We start from the raw sequence: 18,459 nt of genomic DNA, 5'->3' as shown, positions 1-18,459 counted from the left end.
ATGACTTTTTCAACAATGCCACAAGTAGTTATTTTTGAAAAGATAACATTAATGCAATTTAAACCATATCTTTGGGCTTAAAAATTTACCATTAGGAAAGATTTTACAACTGCTGTCTACAATTTGAGATGCTTCTGTGATATTCACATCCATTATCTATAAGTGACACCTCAGTAACTGCTTCTTCTGGGCTTTTTTCTATTGAAAAGCCACCATGGAGAATGAAGATTTAGCTCCCACAAGACCACTTCCACTTTACCAAACACTCTCTCTCCTTTCCTCATCTTCCCAAGTTATGTATTCGATTCTGTTAATATTTCACATTTATATTATGACTAAATACTTTTTACAGCTGAATGTGTTATATTAGTAAAAAGTATATGTGGTATTAATATGTAGTACATTCTCATTGTACTTCCTATCTTTACAACTTTTGCTTTCCATTGGGTTATTATTTTTTTAAACTCTGCTACTTTTCTATGTACCTATCATTCATTCACACCCAAACTCTGTTTTTTTTTTTTTTTTTAATTAATTTATTTATTTTTGGCTGTGTTGGGTCTTGTTTCTGTGTGAGGGCTTTCTCCAGTTGCAGCGAGCAGAGGCCACTCCTCATCGCGGCGCGTGGGCCTCTCACTATCACGGCCCCTCCCATTGTGGAGCACAGGCTCCAGACGCGCGGGCTCAGTAGTCGTGGCTCACGGACCCAGTTGCTCCGCGGCATGTGGGATCCCCCCAGACCAGGGCTCGAACCCGTGTCCCCTGTACTGGCAGGCAGATTCTCAACCACTGCGCCACCAGGGAAGCCCCAAACTCTCAGCTTTATACATATAATTCTCTTTTCATTCTGCTCCTTGAATAGTGTTTCTTCTAAGTTATTTTCCTTAGTTTGATTTTTGGTTATTTCATTTTTGGTTTTTGTGATGTTCAGTAATCTTTGGTTGTCTGTTCATATTTAAGCATCAGGGATCACAGAGCTGTTTGGAAGCCTTTGGTACACCATTACTGATTGTAAGCAACACTGTAGATTAACTGGAAGCTTCCAATAGTGAAAACTTAGCTACCAGCATTCTGGAAGCTGAGTGGGGGAAGAAGACCTGGGGAGGAGAGCCCCCCAACATTCAGTGTGCACACATTAACCTGATCCCCTTGCCTTCAGTATATTACTCCTGCCTTCCACTGTGCCTAGTGTGTTCAGTAAAGAAACCCTGTATTGTACCCTCCCTGGACGGTTAACCTCTAGTCTTTTGTTAGAGTGCATAAGAGGTAGTGCCCAGCTTCATGGAGTGAAGGAGGGGATTTGACTGCATCTTAAATAGATTTTCAACCTATATACCCTTATCTTGGGTCCTTCACCACCCAATTCTTTTTTCTTTCTTTTTTTTCTTAATTTATTTATTTTTGGTTGTGTTGGGTCTTCGTTGCTGTGAGCGGGCTTTCTCTAGTTGTGGCGAGCAGGGGCTACTCTTCATTGCGGTGCACAGGCTTCTCATTGTAGTGACTTCTATTGTTGCGGAGCATGGGCTCTAGGCGCACAGGCTTCAGTAGTTGTGGCTTGCGGGCTCTAGAGTGCAGGCTTGGTAGTTGTGGCGCATGGGCATAGCTGTTCCACGCCATGTGGGATCTTCCCAGACCAGGGCTCAAACCCATGTCCCCTGCACTGGCAGGCGGGTTCTTAACCACTGTGCCACCAGGGAAGTCGCTCACCACCCAATTCTGAAGATTCACCAGTTCCTGAGCTTCTGAGGTTTCTTTAGTGTAAAATGGTTGGTTCTCTCCTCTCCCCACTACCACTTTCAAATCAGTTTTCTCCTGTATGTATGCTTTGAACAATGTAGTCACTGTGGTCTCTCCTCTCCCATTCTCCCTGTCTTTGGCGAGGGTACGTGTGTGTGTGTGTGTGTGTGTGTGTGTGTGTGTGTGTGTGTGTGTGTGTGTGTGTGTGTGTGTGTGTGTGTGTGTGTGTATGAATTCCTTCACGGTTGTTTTGGTAAAAATTTGAGAGGCAATTAAACTAGGTGAGTATGCTCAATTCACCATCTTTACCAAGAAGTTTCTTAATACATTAAAATACTTCAGGTCCTGCTTTAATCTTTTTCTGGTAGGCAAACTCTCCCAGGGCTTTATTCTACCAAAATGGTCTGGGTACCTGTCTAGGTTTAGCCACACAGCTGTAATTCCAGGATCTCCCCCTTCTGTATAATCCTGATGATTCCCTTTACCTTTCTCCTATGTTGAATTCCTGTTTCTTAAATCCTATATCTTCCTCCTTCTGATTTATGGACTTCAGTTAGCTCCCTGAGAAAAGTGTGTGGGAGACAAACCTTTTGATACTTCACATCTGAAAAATGTTTATCCTCACACTTATTTGATATTTTGGTCAGTGGTAGAATTCTAGGTTGCAAATCATTTTCTTTCAGAATTTTAAAGGCATTGCTCTGTAATCTATAACCTTCTAGCTTCCACTGTTAATGATGAGAGGACTCATATCATTATGACTCTGGAAACTTCATTTGAAACCTGATTTTCTAAAATTTCACAAGGATATACTTTAGTACAGGTCATTTTTACTCATGTGCTTACTCAGAGGGTCCTTTTAATCAAGGAAACTCATGTCCTTCAGTACTGATAAAATATCTTAAATTATTTCTTTGAAAACTTGTATTTCTCCTCTGTTACTTCTTTCTCAAAGTCCAAATCTTCAGATATTAGAGCCACAGGACTGACTCTTAAAATTATCTTTCATTCCTTTTTCATCTCCTCTTCTTTTTTGCACTATATTCTGGGAGTTTTCATAACTTTTATCTTCTATTCTACTGAGTTAATTTATTTGTGCCATCATATTTTTAATTTCCAAGAGCTCCTCTTATAGCAACTTGTTCTTATTTTACGGATGCAATATGTTCTCTTTCCTGAAAATATTAGTATTTTTTTGAAGTTTTCTTCTTGTTACATGGTCTATTTCCTCTAAGTTCCTTTTCTGTCCTTTGGTTTTTGTACTTTGGATACTATCTTTCCCAGAGGCTTTCTTCCAATGTCTAGTGATCCTTGATTATCTATTTTCATTTAAGTGTGAAGCACTGAAGAGCTGACTGGAAGCTGTGTGCTGGTGGGCTTGTCAGTTGTTGGCTTCACTGTCCGGTGATCTGGTATGCGGTTTAACTTAAGTAACCACAACTGTCAGTATTTTCAGTCTTTTCTATTCCTGTTACCCACAGAAACAATCGTCTAGTCTTCCGCCTAGAGGCCTGGCTGTCAGCATTTGGGAGCCAAGTGTGGAAAGGAGGCTAGGGAGTCTCGCTACTCGACATCCAGATTTTTACTTTCTCTCTCTTTTCAGAATCTTCCCCCAACCCCATCCCCAATGCAGAACCCCTCCAATTCATCTTCTCCAGAGAATGACCTTCTGGTCTTTTGACAGAAGAGGGATAATTGCCTGCCTGCAGTGGGGGAGGGGATGTAGATGTCTCTTAAACAGATTTTCAACTAATCTTCCTATTTTCTACCTCACCTTCAGAAGTACATGTTGCTGCCAATTTGAGTCTTTCTCAGGTTCTTTAGGGGAAACTGAGTAGCTTCTCTGCTTGCTCTAATGTCAGGTTTTAGCTTTCTATGTCTTTCTAAATCATTCATGATTTTTAGCTTCTAAAATTTTGTTGTTTCTTCTGAAACAACACTGTACTTACAGATTTATACATTAAAAAAAAATTCTCTTAGTAACTAATAGGGTTTTGAGAGGGAGGAGAGAGAAAAGCATATTTTCAACATATTCCACCTTTAATTTTTCTTTCAGTTCCACTAATATAATTGAGATATAATATATGCCACCTTTATTAATTGGTTTTGAGTAATTTCCTTAATCTCTCTCAACCTCAGTACCTTATCCACAAAATTGCAATAAAATCTGTTTTTCTACTTTACAAAGTTATTAAAAATGAGATAATACGCACAGCACTATAAAGTACTACCAAAGTACAGAATTATTTAATCCTGATGCAGGCTTTGAAAAAGGGGAAGTGTTAATGTCTGTACTGTATGTTAGAGCCAGCATTTCTAGAAATATTTATTTAAAAAACCCAGATTTTTCCTATACTATATTAGTAGAATTAAAAAAAAAAAAAATTAAATGTCTTACCAAGAGGGTCCACAGGTAACTGGCTGTAAAGAAACGTGATGCATAAACAATCTTCTATCTTTCATTGTGCCTAGAAAAATATTATTTTACATTATGTATTAATGAAATGTCTTTTATATTATGCATTAATGAAAATCTAATGGGAGATTTTATTTCCTATGTCTGTTCATAACACATTATTGTAAATATTTACACAAAAATGTGAGAAAATTATACATTTAAAAATTTTCAATGCATATAATGAATGCTTAGTTAATACCCACCAAAAATTTGATTCACAAATTGATAATGATGAATACCAAATAACTCACAGTGCAGACATATATAAGAAATCAGTATAAATTTAGTCAGCTGATGTTAATCATAACTCAAATGTGTTAGTGAATTGCCAATGCAAATATAAAATTTAGTTTTATGAAGGTTGACAAGCTAAACTGTAGATATTATTCATTCTCAGCAGGTAACTTGTACTTCTTAAATCTTCAAAACTAGTCCATTAGTAGGGATGGGATTGGTTGAATAAACCAGAATACACTGATACAGCCACATGATCAAGTACTATACAACCACAAGAAAGAACGAGGAAGATCTCTTGATACTCACTAAGGCATGATCTCCAGATAAATTCTAAAGTAAACAATAAACAAAGAAGGTACAAAACCATATGCATACTGATACCTTTTGAGTAAGAAAGAAAGGTAATGAGAACATATATACACATATTTACTTATTTTCACAAAAAGAAACTCTAAAAGGACAGACCAAAAACCATTTAAAATAGTTACCAATATAGTGAGCAAGAAGTGAGGAAGGTGGTGAACAGTGTAGAGGAGATGGCGATGGAAATAAGGGTTCTCCAAGTAAACTTTTCTGTAGTTTTGATGAACGAACTATGAAAACATTCTATTTATTCAAATATAAAATTAAAAAAGAACAAGCCAATCCTAAAATTGAAAACTAACTGAAACAAATGAATCTAACCTAATTATTAAATTGTTAACCACAAACAAAATAATTATTTTGAGTGGCATTTGAACACAGAACTTTGACTACACATTCTTAATGATATATATTCTTAGGACAAAAACCGCAAAGAATTCTTAAATTTCCCTTAGTAGTTTTATTATTGGTATTTATTAACACTGGTATTATAAACTTGAAGCTATTATACATATACTGTAAGACAGTGATTCTCAGAGTGATCCATGGAACCCTGGGTGGGAGGAACCCACAACCCTTAAAGGGGATCCAAGCTGTCAAACTATCGTAATAATAATCATATAATAAGAAGAAGAAGAAGGAGAAGAAGAAGTTGAAAAAGGAAAAGAAGGAGGAGGAGAAGTTATATGTATCTTTCTCATTGTGTTGACATTAGCACTGCTGGTATGTCCTGCTGCATGCTTTAGTGCAATAATTGTCTTGAGGAAATGTACTTTATGTGAACTGCACTAATCATTTTTGTCCCAAAGAATTCCATTTTTACTTGAAAGAATAACCAACAAACCACAATCTTTCAGACTTGGGTATTCAGCAGATATTTCTTCAAAAATGAATGAAATGAGCTTATCACTACAAAAAAACAAGTGAGAGTATTTGCTGCCAAACAAACTGAATTGTAAAATTCAAGCTTTTAAACAAAATGACAATTTTGGAACACTTGTATCTGGCTGTTAGCTTGACAATTTCCCAATACTAAATTTTCAGATTAGATCAGTGGTGACATTAACAAAAGTAATTGTTTAAGATTGTATAATAAAATGTGTCAACGTTTGGAAGAGCTGCATAACTCTGAACTAATATTTTCAAAATGACAAATGCACAATACTTAATATTTACAAATATTAAAATTTCTCAGTTTTAATGTTGAATATGGTAAATATAAATAGATATAATCCACACAACCAAATGCTCTTTGGGATCCTCAATAATTTTTAAGAGTATAAAGAGATCTTGAGATCAAAAAGTTTGAGAACCATGGTTGGAAGATAAAGCAAATAAGTAAATATGTTAATGTTATTAGAAACCAAGAATGCAGCATTAATAAAAAATACACCAGCAGCTATAAGCATAGTTAGCATTCAAATTTTGTTTTTTAAAAAATATTAACCACTGGAAGGATCTCTGTAGATTCTAAGGATTCTAGAACTGGGGCAGGGAATTACAATGACTCCCTAGGAAATCTTTTTGTGATAATAAAAAGCAAGAAAGTGTTCAAAAGTTAATTAAAGCATATTAAAAAAAACTCTTAGGAAATACTTGAAGAGGTTTCCACTTTCAAATTTGAAATGATTTGAGCATCAAAAAGAATGTTTTCTTTTGTAAAGAAATACATTACGTATAATGTGTTCTTTTAAACTTTATATATACATTATAAATAAAAATCTAAGAAATCAGTTTTACTCAACTAAGAAAAAAATTCCTTTACTACCATTAGTAGTGATTACTACACCAACTACTCTTTACTCTGGAAATTGGTAAGTAAAGGGAAAGAATTCAATATTTACCCTGCCTTTTTAGGAGGAACTATAGAGTTCAACCCCAGTTGTTAAGGGAAAGCTCTTCCTTGCTGAAGAATCCCATCTAATAAATGTATAAGAAGTAACATAATTTGAAAGTCACTGTTTTTCAATTACATAACTGATTCACGTAAATATTATGAAATCAACTAGATTCTAGAACCTGAGCTTAAAGTATTTTACTAAGTTCTTACTAAATTCTTACAGCTTTTTATTTTAAGTCATTATTTTGTTATCATTTCGCATTTCTCAATTATGGAGAACCTCCACATTATACTAGGTATTATGAAGGAAAAGCTCACATAACAAAACAAGGCAAGATATAAGCTTTAACAAACCACACTGTAAAGGCGTGCCCAATTACCTACATACCCAAAGAAAAATAACTTAAAGAATACTAAGTATAGTAACTATAGAGGGGAAAAAGATATGGATAAAAAGCAAATTTTACCATCTGGAGTGCTTTTTGAAGCCTTTAAGTATTTTTCTTGATTTTCTATTATCCTGTCAAATTCATTCAACAAGTTTCTTTTGATTGGGGGTTCTCCTAAAAGGAAATTTCCATACATGTTTTTGAAACAAATAATATCAATTTTTTTAAAAAAGCCTATAGTCCATTTTTTTAAAACTAAAGTACTGACTCTTACAATATGTTAACTAAAAAATAAATAATTATAATTTAGTGAAAATTCCATTTTGAAAGAGAAAATTAATTTTTTAACATCAATTTAATTTCTATTATTTTTTGACCATTTAAATACCACTATTTAATAGGGTCCAGGGATAAACAGGTGTTACCAGATATCACAGATAAGCTATTTTTTTAATAAACTGCCACTTAGTAACTCTAGGTTTACTGGCAATAAGGACAAACAAAATTTCTTCAAATAAACTTTTTTTTGGCATTACACTCAAGAAGGAATTTATTATATAGGTCCTTGAATTAGAGTCAGTGAGTAGGAAAAAAGATTTTAAATTACCAAAATTACATTCAAGTATTACCAAAAGTAATATGTACTTCTTATTTAAAAACTCTACAAAGGCTGAGAGTAAACTTAAACCATAATTTGTTATGCATTTCCATGTCATCCTGAGATAATATGTGTTAACAGATACTTTGCTCTTTGATGCTTTTTTAAAAGTATAAATCAAGTTTTATTGGAAACCTGAGTTGCCTACAGAGTCAAGGTGGAGATAAACCACAAAGCCACAGGGTATTAGGAATTGCCTTTTATTAGAGAAAGTGAACTTGAAGGATTAAATAAATAAAAATGTCCATGCAAGGCTTTATCAAGTGTTAGATTATAAAGTGGCTTAATTGCTTGACAAGAACCTGTACTATTCAAGTAACCAGAAGCTGATTAAGCTATATATATTGATACCTAACAGAAGTGAGGGAAATGAAACAGTAATGCTGTTGAGAACATTTAGTAGAAGTCTGAGTTGTTTTTATTCCTAGGCATAAGGCCAACCCACTTTAGTACACACATGAACAAAACGGGGTCCTATAAATAAAGTCATTATTTTCCATGAAAGAATTATGAATATCTTTAAGCATCTGCACCTCAGAATTTTGCACTATAGAACAGCAACAGTTTAAGGTAAGTATTATAAACTTACTACTTTGCCCATAACATAAACTTGGTAAAGAATGTGACCTGCATAAGACTGGATTAAGCAAGTCTGTATCCACCAGGATGACTTAAGGGCAAAATGCACCAAGTGGAAGAATGAACTGACTGGCTTCAGTGTCTTTCTCTGTAATGTGAAAGACTGGACAAGAAAAGTTGTGATAACTCAACTACTCTACCAGTCTAGAGTTTTTAAACAGGAGCTAGGTATTTAAGATCATCCACTTAAAAGTTGGAGAGTTAGTTTTTATTTAATTGTAACTAATTAACAGATTCAATTATTTAAGATTACTCCTAGACAGAGATACTAACAGAAAAAAAAAATCAAACATCCAATTAACCTAATAATTGAACTAAGTTGTTAAACATACTACATTTAAAAGAGAAATTAGAACATACTCCAAATGGCATTAAGACCAGAATACTATTTGCTAATGGTAACTGATTTTAGAACACTTCCTGGATGAAAAAAAAAAAAAAAAAAAAAAAAAGCTAAGCAACACCTATAATTAGAAACTAACTTTTAAAGTTCTTAAGACCCAGAGTCTGAACCTCTGTGCTTTCTCTCCCTCTCTATGTATATGTACGTAAACAGGACTCAGCCAATGACTTCTTGGTACACAGACTCAGTGATATCACAAGTGAAATCGCATTCTCCCAAACTACACATAAAAGTCTGAAAAAATATATTCAGTGTATAATATCCTAATTGCTACAACCTAGCACATCAGAATTATTAAGGACTTAATTTAAAAAGTGATTGGGAAACCAACAGGAAATAACAGACACTTACCAACTGTGACAAGTGCATCTCCTCTTCTTTTTCCAATTCCTGAATTTATCAAAACTGTTTCCTCAGTTTTTTGGCATGTAAAAAGAGTGTGTTTGCCGTGGCTTAGAAGTTCAGAATCTGTCAGCTCATCATCTTCCATAAAGGCTTTGGCAATTTCTACTGCTTCTGTTTCAAAATAGTTTTCTGGATCTTTGGAGTTAGGAGAACAAACGTCTGTATTTGTTTTCATAGGAAGATCAGGAAAAGTTTCAGTTTTCCCAATTTCTATTTTTATATTTTTAGGTAAAGCTTGTTCTTTACCCAAAAGACGAATGTCCTCAACGTGTGATACATTGGTTCCTGACATCAACTGTTGTTTGTCTTGCTTAAACTGAGAGAGATATGGAGTAGCTTTAATAGCATGATTATTTTCTGAAGAACCATTTTCAATGTTATAGTTGTTTGATAATTTAAATTCTTTATTATAGGCTTTTCCCATTTTGGAGTTTACAGAGTGTTCTGAGGTTCTCTTATCAATACAAGAAAGAGGAAGTATCTTTGATACATCTTGTCTAGATGGAGGTGAATGATGAAGACTACATTCAGTTCCAATTAAATCAAATTCCTCGAACATTCCTGTAACTTTGCAAAAGGCACTCTCAGAAACTGGAACCTGTTTTCCACTTGCTGTACTAAATCCAGAGAAAGCAGATGATAGTAAATTTGGGGGGGTATGTATCACAGTATTTTCTTCTACTGCAAACTTGTTTGAATGTTCTTCATTACTTTTAAATGATACTTTGGGAAAGAGTTGCTTAGCACTACCTTCTGTCTGAGAAAATACCTGTCTTGCCTTTTGTAATGCAGCATCTGATACTTGTACAGATTTTCCACTTGCTGTGCTAAAAATCCCACAAACATTTATAGAAGAGACTGACTTGTGACATTTTCCCATGTTAAGTTTACATTTATCAGAAGTTTTCAAATTAATATGACAAAGTGGTGTTTTAGAAACTGTCTCCAATCCAGATATACTTTGGTCATGTTGTAAAATGTGTTCACTTTGAATGTTAGGAAAAACCTCGTGTGAATGCATACTATGTTCTTCACTATCTGGAGAGTTAGGAAAAATAATATCCTCTGAATCACCCAGTGCCTTATGAGAACCTGTCACAGTTTTTGTTCGGCCAGTGCCTGATTCACTCGCAGTGTTTTGCTTAGTTACCTTGCTGCAGCTGTCTGTAAATCTCTCTCTCACTCTTGTTTCATGAGAAACAAAGGCTATTTTATCACTTGCTCTACTGAGTGCAGGTTGCTCTGTCTCAAAATTATTTGCATCAGATATGGCCACTTCAACAGCTGTGTTTTTATTTTTGCATGGTGAAGAGTCAGTCACAAGTTTCTGAACACTATCTTTGTCTACAGCTTGTGGGTTTATGTTTGCTTCTCTTACAGTGGATATTACTTCAGAAAAACTAGTGTTTTTTCTATCTTTGACATTCCTCACTACTGACTCAATATCAGAATTATGACCTTTATTTTTTGAGAGATACTCTGACTTATTAAATAACTCATTGGAATGAGAAAAATCAGAATGATATGAATAGCTGTTAGACATGCTGTTACTTAAGGAAGTTGAATCTTGTTTTTCAGAGAGATTTTTGTCATTTTCAGTTATGATACTGTTTGAACTATTTCCACATGAAGGATTTCCTACACAATCTCCAGGATATTCCTTCAAACATATAACCTTGGCAGAATTTATTTTTTCTAGTTGATTATTCAATTCTCCTTCTCTAATCCATTTTTTGGCTTCAAATAGTGAAGCCTGACTCACAGAAATTTTTCTACCACGTCCTGTGTAAAAGGCTAAAGCTGAATTTTCAACGGCTGAACAAGTGGACTGATCTGTATAACAAGTTATAGGACTTTTTCTTGTTTCTTCTATATTTTCATGTACTTTAACTTTCAGAGAGATACTATTTGATATCTTGAGATTTTCAGTTTGTCTGTATAAATGATCACTTAAAAGCCTGGGTGGCATGAATGTCTCCTTAGAAACAAGTTTTTTCTCCTCTAGAGAATACTGCATTTCTTCATGCTTTGGGGCAGTTATTTCAACTGTCTCACATGCTAATTCAAGCCCTTCTTTACATAACTCTCTGTCCTTTAGCGTCTTTGCCCCTTGATGGCTGAAATTAGTGATTTCACTACTATCCTGTTTTTCATCAAAAAGATTTTTCACTTTGTCCAAAGATTCCTTCGCAATTTTTACTTTTTTCCCACTAGCTGTATGAAAACCCAACATGGTTGGTTCTATGATCTTTTTGATTTCACATTCAGGTCTCTGCTGGAGAGTCAGTACTTGATTTTTAATACCAACTGGGTCGCCTCCTTTCAATATTTTATTTTTGACCATATCTGTTTCCTCATGACTTGAAATGTCTATTTTGTTGATATTTACGCCAGAAAGTAATTCAGAATTTGAGGAATCTGAAAAGTTATTCAGTTCTGCAGATTTTTCATCAAAGAAATTTACAACTTTATTTAAAGACTCTTTAGAGACTCTGATGTTTTTCCCACTTGCAGTCTGAAAGGACAAATCAAAAACATCAAAATCTTTTATATTTTGCCTCATCTTGTTAGTGGTTGACTCTTTTTTATTTGACATATTAACATTAAATGTTTCTTCAGCTTTCACAACTTCCAAACAAGTTAAATCTGACAAACCTTTAATTTGAATGTTTCCCTCCTTCATAAACTGGCTAGATAATTTTAGATGTATGTTTTGTTGATCAATACATGGCAAGCCATTTTCATCTTTATGAATATAAACTGTATCATTTTTACTTGAAGCATTGCCATCAGATTCTAAGTTACAAACAAAACCAGTACATTTGTTATCTTCATTTTCAGTATTTCTCCTGTAGTCTTCAGTATATTCTTCGAAAAAAATGCCAGTAGTCATTTCAATGTTATTTTGTAGCATTAGTTGGCATTCATTATTTTTCTCACTTAAATTTTTATCATTGCTGTAATTTTCTACCTTAAACATCGAAACATCAGAATCGTTACACTGACTTGAAGAGAAACTTCCTGGATCTACTTCTGCAGGAGTTTCCTCACTAACATTCTCAATGTCACCGAACAGTTTCATGGCTTTCTGCAATGATTCACTAGAAACATTCAGTTTTGTGCCACGAGCAGAATAAAAGCCCCTAAACTCCACTTTATTTTTATCTGTTAAATAACCAGAAGCACTTTTGTTACAGTTTGTTGTTGACAAGCAAGCCAACTTTTGCTTACCTCCAACTATACCTTTACATTTCTTGCTGCTACCTACCTGACTGAGAGATGGGGCATTAATTGTGAGATGAAGATCAACATCTTTCCATTCCTCAGAAGTGGTATTCAAGACAGTTATCTGGTTTTCAGGCATTTCAAATGGATTACTCTGTAACATGTGGCTTGGTTTTCTAAACTGCGTGAATTCAAACTGACTTCCCGATTCTTCCAATATAGTAGAAAGTTCTGTAATTTCTGCCTTTTGGCTAGGTGTTAAATTATGGTTTGAGTTAAAGTCTTGCTTTAAAGATAAAACGGGAGGAGTTGTGTGACTATTTCCACTATCAGAAACAATTGCACTACTCTGCACATACCCAGATACAGTATTAACTGACTGTGAATCAAGTTCATGAGGTCTGCTTCCTTTCTTTTGATTTTCTAATGATACGGTATTTACAATTTCAACACAGGCTAAGCTAGTAGGATAATGTTCTTCAATATCTTTGAAGAGCATTTTACTTTCCTTAATGTTGTGTTCAGAGAGCTTTATTTCTTTATTAGAAGCTGTTCTGAAGCCACTTCCAAAATTGTGACTTGAAATCGAATCTGAGAGTCCTGCCCATTTGTCCATGCAATCATTATTTCTGTTTGATTTCCTATCTATATCCAATGAGACATCTGACTTTGAATCTTGACCTAGAGTCATTTTTGGTGGTTGCTTTACACTATTTCTATTCTTCTCTGCAAGATCACGGACTACATCTGATGAACCAAAATCTTTTGTAATCGACACTTTGGCTGCTTGTCCGTCATCTATGTATGTACATGCTACTATGGCAGAGTTCTTAGGAACAGGTTCTCTTAAACAACTGAGGTCTGCCTCATGAAATTCCTTAATGTTTCCCAAAACAGGAATATTCCTTTCAGTAGTTGTTTGAAAGACAAAATTATTCTCTTTGTCTGGGAAAAGTTCTTCAGAGTTTGGAGTGACATTTATTTTTGAAATTAAAGTAGTTTCTTCTTGGTCTTTTTGGATTACTGTGAGATTTGTATTTTGGTTGAATTGTACCTTCATAGAATGTGATGCTTCTGTTATGTATTTTTCAGGTGACAACAGCTCAGCTTTTTTATAATTTTCATTTATAACACATGTTTCTTGATTCTTTTCCATGGAAATACTTTTGGTTAATTCAAAACCAGCTTCACAATTCTCAGACATTTTATATGATTCTTTTCCTCTAGAAATCACAACTGGATTTGACAGAAGATCCTTGGAGCTAGAAGTTAAAATGGTGGTATTATCATGGCCATGTAAAAAGCTTTCCTGGGATTGGAAGAGAATATCATTACATTCCTCTGAATGTGGCAATGCAGGGTGAAATACTGCAGGCAATACTTTTTCCTTTATATCTGAAACTCTCTGGCTTTTTGGATCATCTTCACAGTGCTTTTCCTGCAAGCATGACACATAACCAGTTTCTGTGGTTACAAATGACTGCAGTTTTTCCTTATTAATTTTTGCTTTTTTATAATCAAGATCCTGAGATATTGTTTTATTATTATTAGAACTGCTTTCATTATTAGAACATTTTCTCATAATTGTCCCAAAAGAGCTGGTTACAGACAAAGCTGGTTCTTCAGAATCATTCTGTAAACAGTTTTTTTTAACAGAAGAATGCAATAAACCTAAGCATAAAGACACAAAGTGACAAGATGAAATTGCAGTTCCATCAATCACATTCACTAAATATTTTCCACTAAGTTAAAAAGGTAGTGTCTAAAACAAGAATTACATGAAAAGCAAGAAGTGAATGTCAGGTTTAAAAGAATTCTAAATATTCTCTATTTTGAATTTATTACATTTCCCAACTAAAGATATATAGGACCTAGGTTTCTTTAATAGTATTTATCAACTCAATTAAAATTAGTATGTAGTTCAAGAAAGCAGCTAGCTGCCATAAGTAAAATTCAAAGTAATTTTATTGGAAAATAAAATTAGAAAAAATTCTTTGCTAATATTGATGTAATAAGAGTTAGAAAAGCAAGGCAAAGAAAAGGAATTAGAAAACTAACCATTTCCTTTGGTTAATTCAGTCTTTCACATTGAAAAAAAAAACAAAAAAACCAAAATGAACTTTTGAAAAAAGGTTCTTCACATGAAAGTCCTGAAAGATTACCTAATGTCAGGCAAATGGGTTAAACTGCTGTTTCGTTAATTTTATTGACCCTCTGAATTTCCTACTAACAAGTCAAAATTATTAATCTCATTTCATTTAATCACTAACCACTACTACATATTAGCTGTTTCATTGGTTTTATCTCTGATATATACAATATCAAACATTTTTCTCTGGAAATTAACCTAAATCTCAAACTGTTCTCTACTCCAGTTCCACCAAACCTATTGTTCACTGAGATACTACCACCCACTCAAATCTTCACACAGGGAGATAAAATCACCTTTTTAACATACAGTATAGTTACTGGTAAATAAACTGTTGCTCAAATAAAAAATGAGTTTCATTGTGCACACTCCTGACACCCAGAGATATAGTGATAACTCTAAGCAATCTCTAAATATTGAAGAAAACTGTGTAATAACAACAAAAAAGTCACTATTTTATGACTGCCTTACATTAAACTTAGCTGGCAGTTAGCTTTTTTCTATTTTTTACATGCTTTAAAGAAAATACATATTAAATAGCACAACATATTTACAGAATTGTCCAACTTGCATATAATAAATACTGAAAATTAAAGCAGGAATTAAGTAGCCAAGCTCTTGATGTTTATGAATCACATGCTCTGTCTCAAGAGTTATGATTATATATATACTATGCAAATTAATCCAACAAGTTTGAATGAAATGATTCTGAACATTGGTAATCAAAGGCCTAAACAACAATGCCTGATACTGAATATAAAATACAGATTTAAAATAAACCCAAAACACTACAGAAGAAAAAACTACATAATGAAAGTAGGAAGTATGTTTTTTAAAAAGGTTGAAGGAAGAGATTCACATATTCAAATAAGAAACTTGTCACCATCCATAAACTAGACACACTATACACACACACACACACACACACACACACACACACACACACACAGGTACCTGAATCAACGTTTGCAAATGTATGTGGTGCTTCCAAAGGCTTTGCTTCAAATTGGACTGAAGAGTTAGTTAGTTCTGATTCTTGGTCTTTCTGCATTTTCAGTCCTTGATAAGATGTTTCATCACATATAGCATAAATGAACTTTTTTGTTTTCTTTTTCAAACTGGATATTAAACCTGCGTTCTTCAAAGCTACAGAAGTATGTTTGGTAGTGGCTGGCCAGCTGCCATTATCAACTGAACTTGTATGTAAAGAATCCTCTTTCTGTGAGCAAACAGTTTGTACTTCCGATCCACTTTTAGAGGCTTCTGGTTCTTTTTCAAAGTTTGCATCAGTCATATTACTTGAGAAATCTGCTCTGAAAGTCTTTTCAGGTGATTCACTTATCCTGAATACAGACTTCTTGATACCCTGACGTGGAGCAGCTATTAGAGAAGAATCAGATAGTGCTTGCTTTCCCACAACAGTGGAATCTTCACGAGACTCAAGACACTGCCCTTCATCTCTCTTTTTTACCACTGGTTCCTCATTTAATATCTTCACTGTTTTTGATATGCTTGAAATATGCAGCAAAGAATTTTCTGAAGTAATGAAGTTGGTAGGTTCTTTCTCTGTACCTATGACATCTTCTTCTGAATTATTTTGGTCACAAGAAGAAATATGCAGTAGGGATGTTTTCTCCATCTGGGTTCCATTTAGACCCGCGAGGGTTAGCTGAGACCATTCAGAGGCTGAAGATGGTACAATTTCCCTGGAGATTTTGTCAGTTCCATTCCCAGGGGGCTTCTGATTTATTACATTTGAATCTAATGGATCACTGTCATTTGGCTCCATTTCAGGTACAAATGAATGTTTATTTTCTGTCATTTGTATTTTAGCTCCTTCATATTCATCAGTTTTTGTTTCATTGAAAATATTTTTCCTAGTCTTGCCAGTTTTTATGTTTTGTAGATTTCTTGTTTTATATTTAGAAACACATACTGGGAAACTATCTTCTTCAGAGATATCTGTAACTGTTTCACATACTTCATCTTCTAGGACATTTGGCATTGACTTTTCAAAATGGTCTTTGCAGCTATTTACTTTACCAAATGAATCCTCTAACATTTTCTCCAATCCTGTTAAAATATAAAGCAGAAGCATTATTAATAATGTTTTATAACACAGCCATATAATTTATACTATTCTCAAACCTTTTTCATAGAAATAGTATACACTGAATAACACATAATTTAGCATTTAAAGGGTCATCCTGAGTGCTAGATATTTTTTGGGTAGGGAGGCACCAACCTTGCCCTGTTCTTCTGGTCAAGACTGATTCCAGTGTACTCAAAGCCTTTTATTCATACTCAATCCCTAATAACCTTTCTTTGCCAGCTCTACACAACTGAAACTCAAGTTTACTATATATACACAACTTAATATTCTAAGATTTATCAAACTAGAAGTTCCAAATTTTGTGGCCCTACAACCAGCAATAAAATCTGATTTTATACATACATACACACACACCCAGATATCCAATCCTACACATTTATACAGATATACACAAATACTAAGAATATGCAATATTCCAATGACCTGATTAGGTAACTTTAGATATATCTGCAACCATACTTACTTTCCAATTAGAAAATAAGGTTTCACATTTAATTAATCATTAAGTCTTAATCTGCATCTCTGTGAGTTTTGAGTTATGGGTTTTCTTTTGTTTTTGTGTCACAACAGCATCTTTGAATAGTATTGTCCTAGTATGATGTTTAAACATTTTCATCTAAATCAAGTTAGTTTCTATTCTCAATACCTTCAGTAATCATGAAAGGAGAAGCAATGTGTTTTCTCTTCAAGAAAAGAGGAGCAATATTTCAATGATGTCAGTTGAAAACAGTAGTTCAATTAAACAAAAGGACTTACCATGAGTTTTAGCTTCTGTTTGATTTTTGTTTTCACTGTCTGGCCCAGAAGGGATAAACGTAATATTTTTCTTCAGACTTTCATCATGGTTAGAAGAATAGCTTTTCGAAATCTGCAAAAGTTATGTTTTAAAATCACTAGTATAAAAACTCTCAGTATGCATATAGTAATTCAACTTATTCTTAAACAGAGAGACAGCAAAGTGTCATAGTAAGTCAAAGAAAATCACATATGGAAACAGGTTTAGAGACTTCCTCAAAGGCTTAGATAAATCATAAATTAGAGAATGAAAAATGCAAGATAAATAATTTTTCAAGGCATTCTGAAATTATATGCAATTGCAACAGCATAATCAATTTGTCATATTTACTTACAGCAGTACTATCATTAGGAAATACAGTTGCAGATGCTTCTTCATCTCTGACTGTAAAAAAAAAAAGTTCAATTTACCTATACTGTATCATATGTCATACATTAAAGTTCATGTAAAACATGTATTTTTTGGTCAGACATCAAAAGAAACATGCACTATTGGATTAAATGACACATTTGAAACAAAATTAATTGATCGAAGTATAGTAATTAGAAAGGTCAATCAACACAGTGGATAAGCTGTGCTCACAATTCCTTAGTACCACTGATAAAGTGGTAAGAAACTATGGTTTGCTGATCCTGACTTGAAGGTAATAGTGTCCACAAGGTAATACTTGAAGGTAATACTGTCCAAAAGGCTTGGAAAATCAGATGAAGCTGTGAGGTCATGACATAAAAGCAAAAGCTTGTAGACTTTAGTATTTTTTTAGATAACAATATAGTTGAAAGGCATATCATACGTTAAACATTTCTTACTTTTCAACATGCTTTTACCTATATTATTTCATCTCAGCAAGAAAAGAAGAAAATTAAATGCCCATCTAAAGAGGAATCAACATGGAATGTATTTTTCCTAGAATAAAAAAAAATCCTGGTTTGTGTACAAATTAATTTGATTCCTCTAAAATACCATTTAATGCACTTGAGATTTATTTCAATCTACACTAAACAGAATAAAATTATTCTGAACTACCAACACACCTATCAAAAACAG

General features: G+C 33.9%; 1 protein-coding gene across 5 annotated transcripts in view; it reads right to left on the bottom strand.

Moving 5' to 3' along the window:
- Positions 1 to 18,459, bottom strand: part of BRCA2 (BRCA2 DNA repair associated) — a 54,637-nt gene that overhangs the window by 25,419 nt on the left and 10,759 nt on the right. For 3 of the 5 annotated variants that reach the window (XM_082602096.1, XM_082602097.1, XM_082602099.1), the window contains exons 8-13: positions 17,747 to 17,796; positions 17,373 to 17,484; positions 15,458 to 16,576; positions 9,076 to 14,025; positions 7,103 to 7,198; positions 4,136 to 4,205 (exon numbers count right to left, since the gene is read on the bottom strand). In XM_082602096.1, the coding sequence (XP_082458222.1) occupies positions 4,136 to 4,205; positions 7,103 to 7,198; positions 9,076 to 14,025; positions 15,458 to 16,576; positions 17,373 to 17,484; positions 17,747 to 17,796 (6,397 nt within the window). The remainder of the gene's footprint in view (positions 1 to 4,135; positions 4,206 to 7,102; positions 7,199 to 9,075; positions 14,026 to 15,457; positions 16,577 to 17,372; positions 17,485 to 17,746; positions 17,797 to 18,459) is intronic. The other 2 variants (XM_082602100.1, XM_082602098.1) reach the window with 2 other exon arrangements.

Source organism: Mesoplodon mirus (genome assembly GCF_964341445.2).
Source record: "Mesoplodon mirus genome assembly, chromosome: 17".
NCBI lineage: Eukaryota > Metazoa > Chordata > Mammalia > Artiodactyla > Ziphiidae > Mesoplodon > Mesoplodon mirus.
The sequence above is the reverse complement of the archived record's forward strand: the minus strand, read 5'-3'. Positions and strand labels throughout refer to the sequence as shown.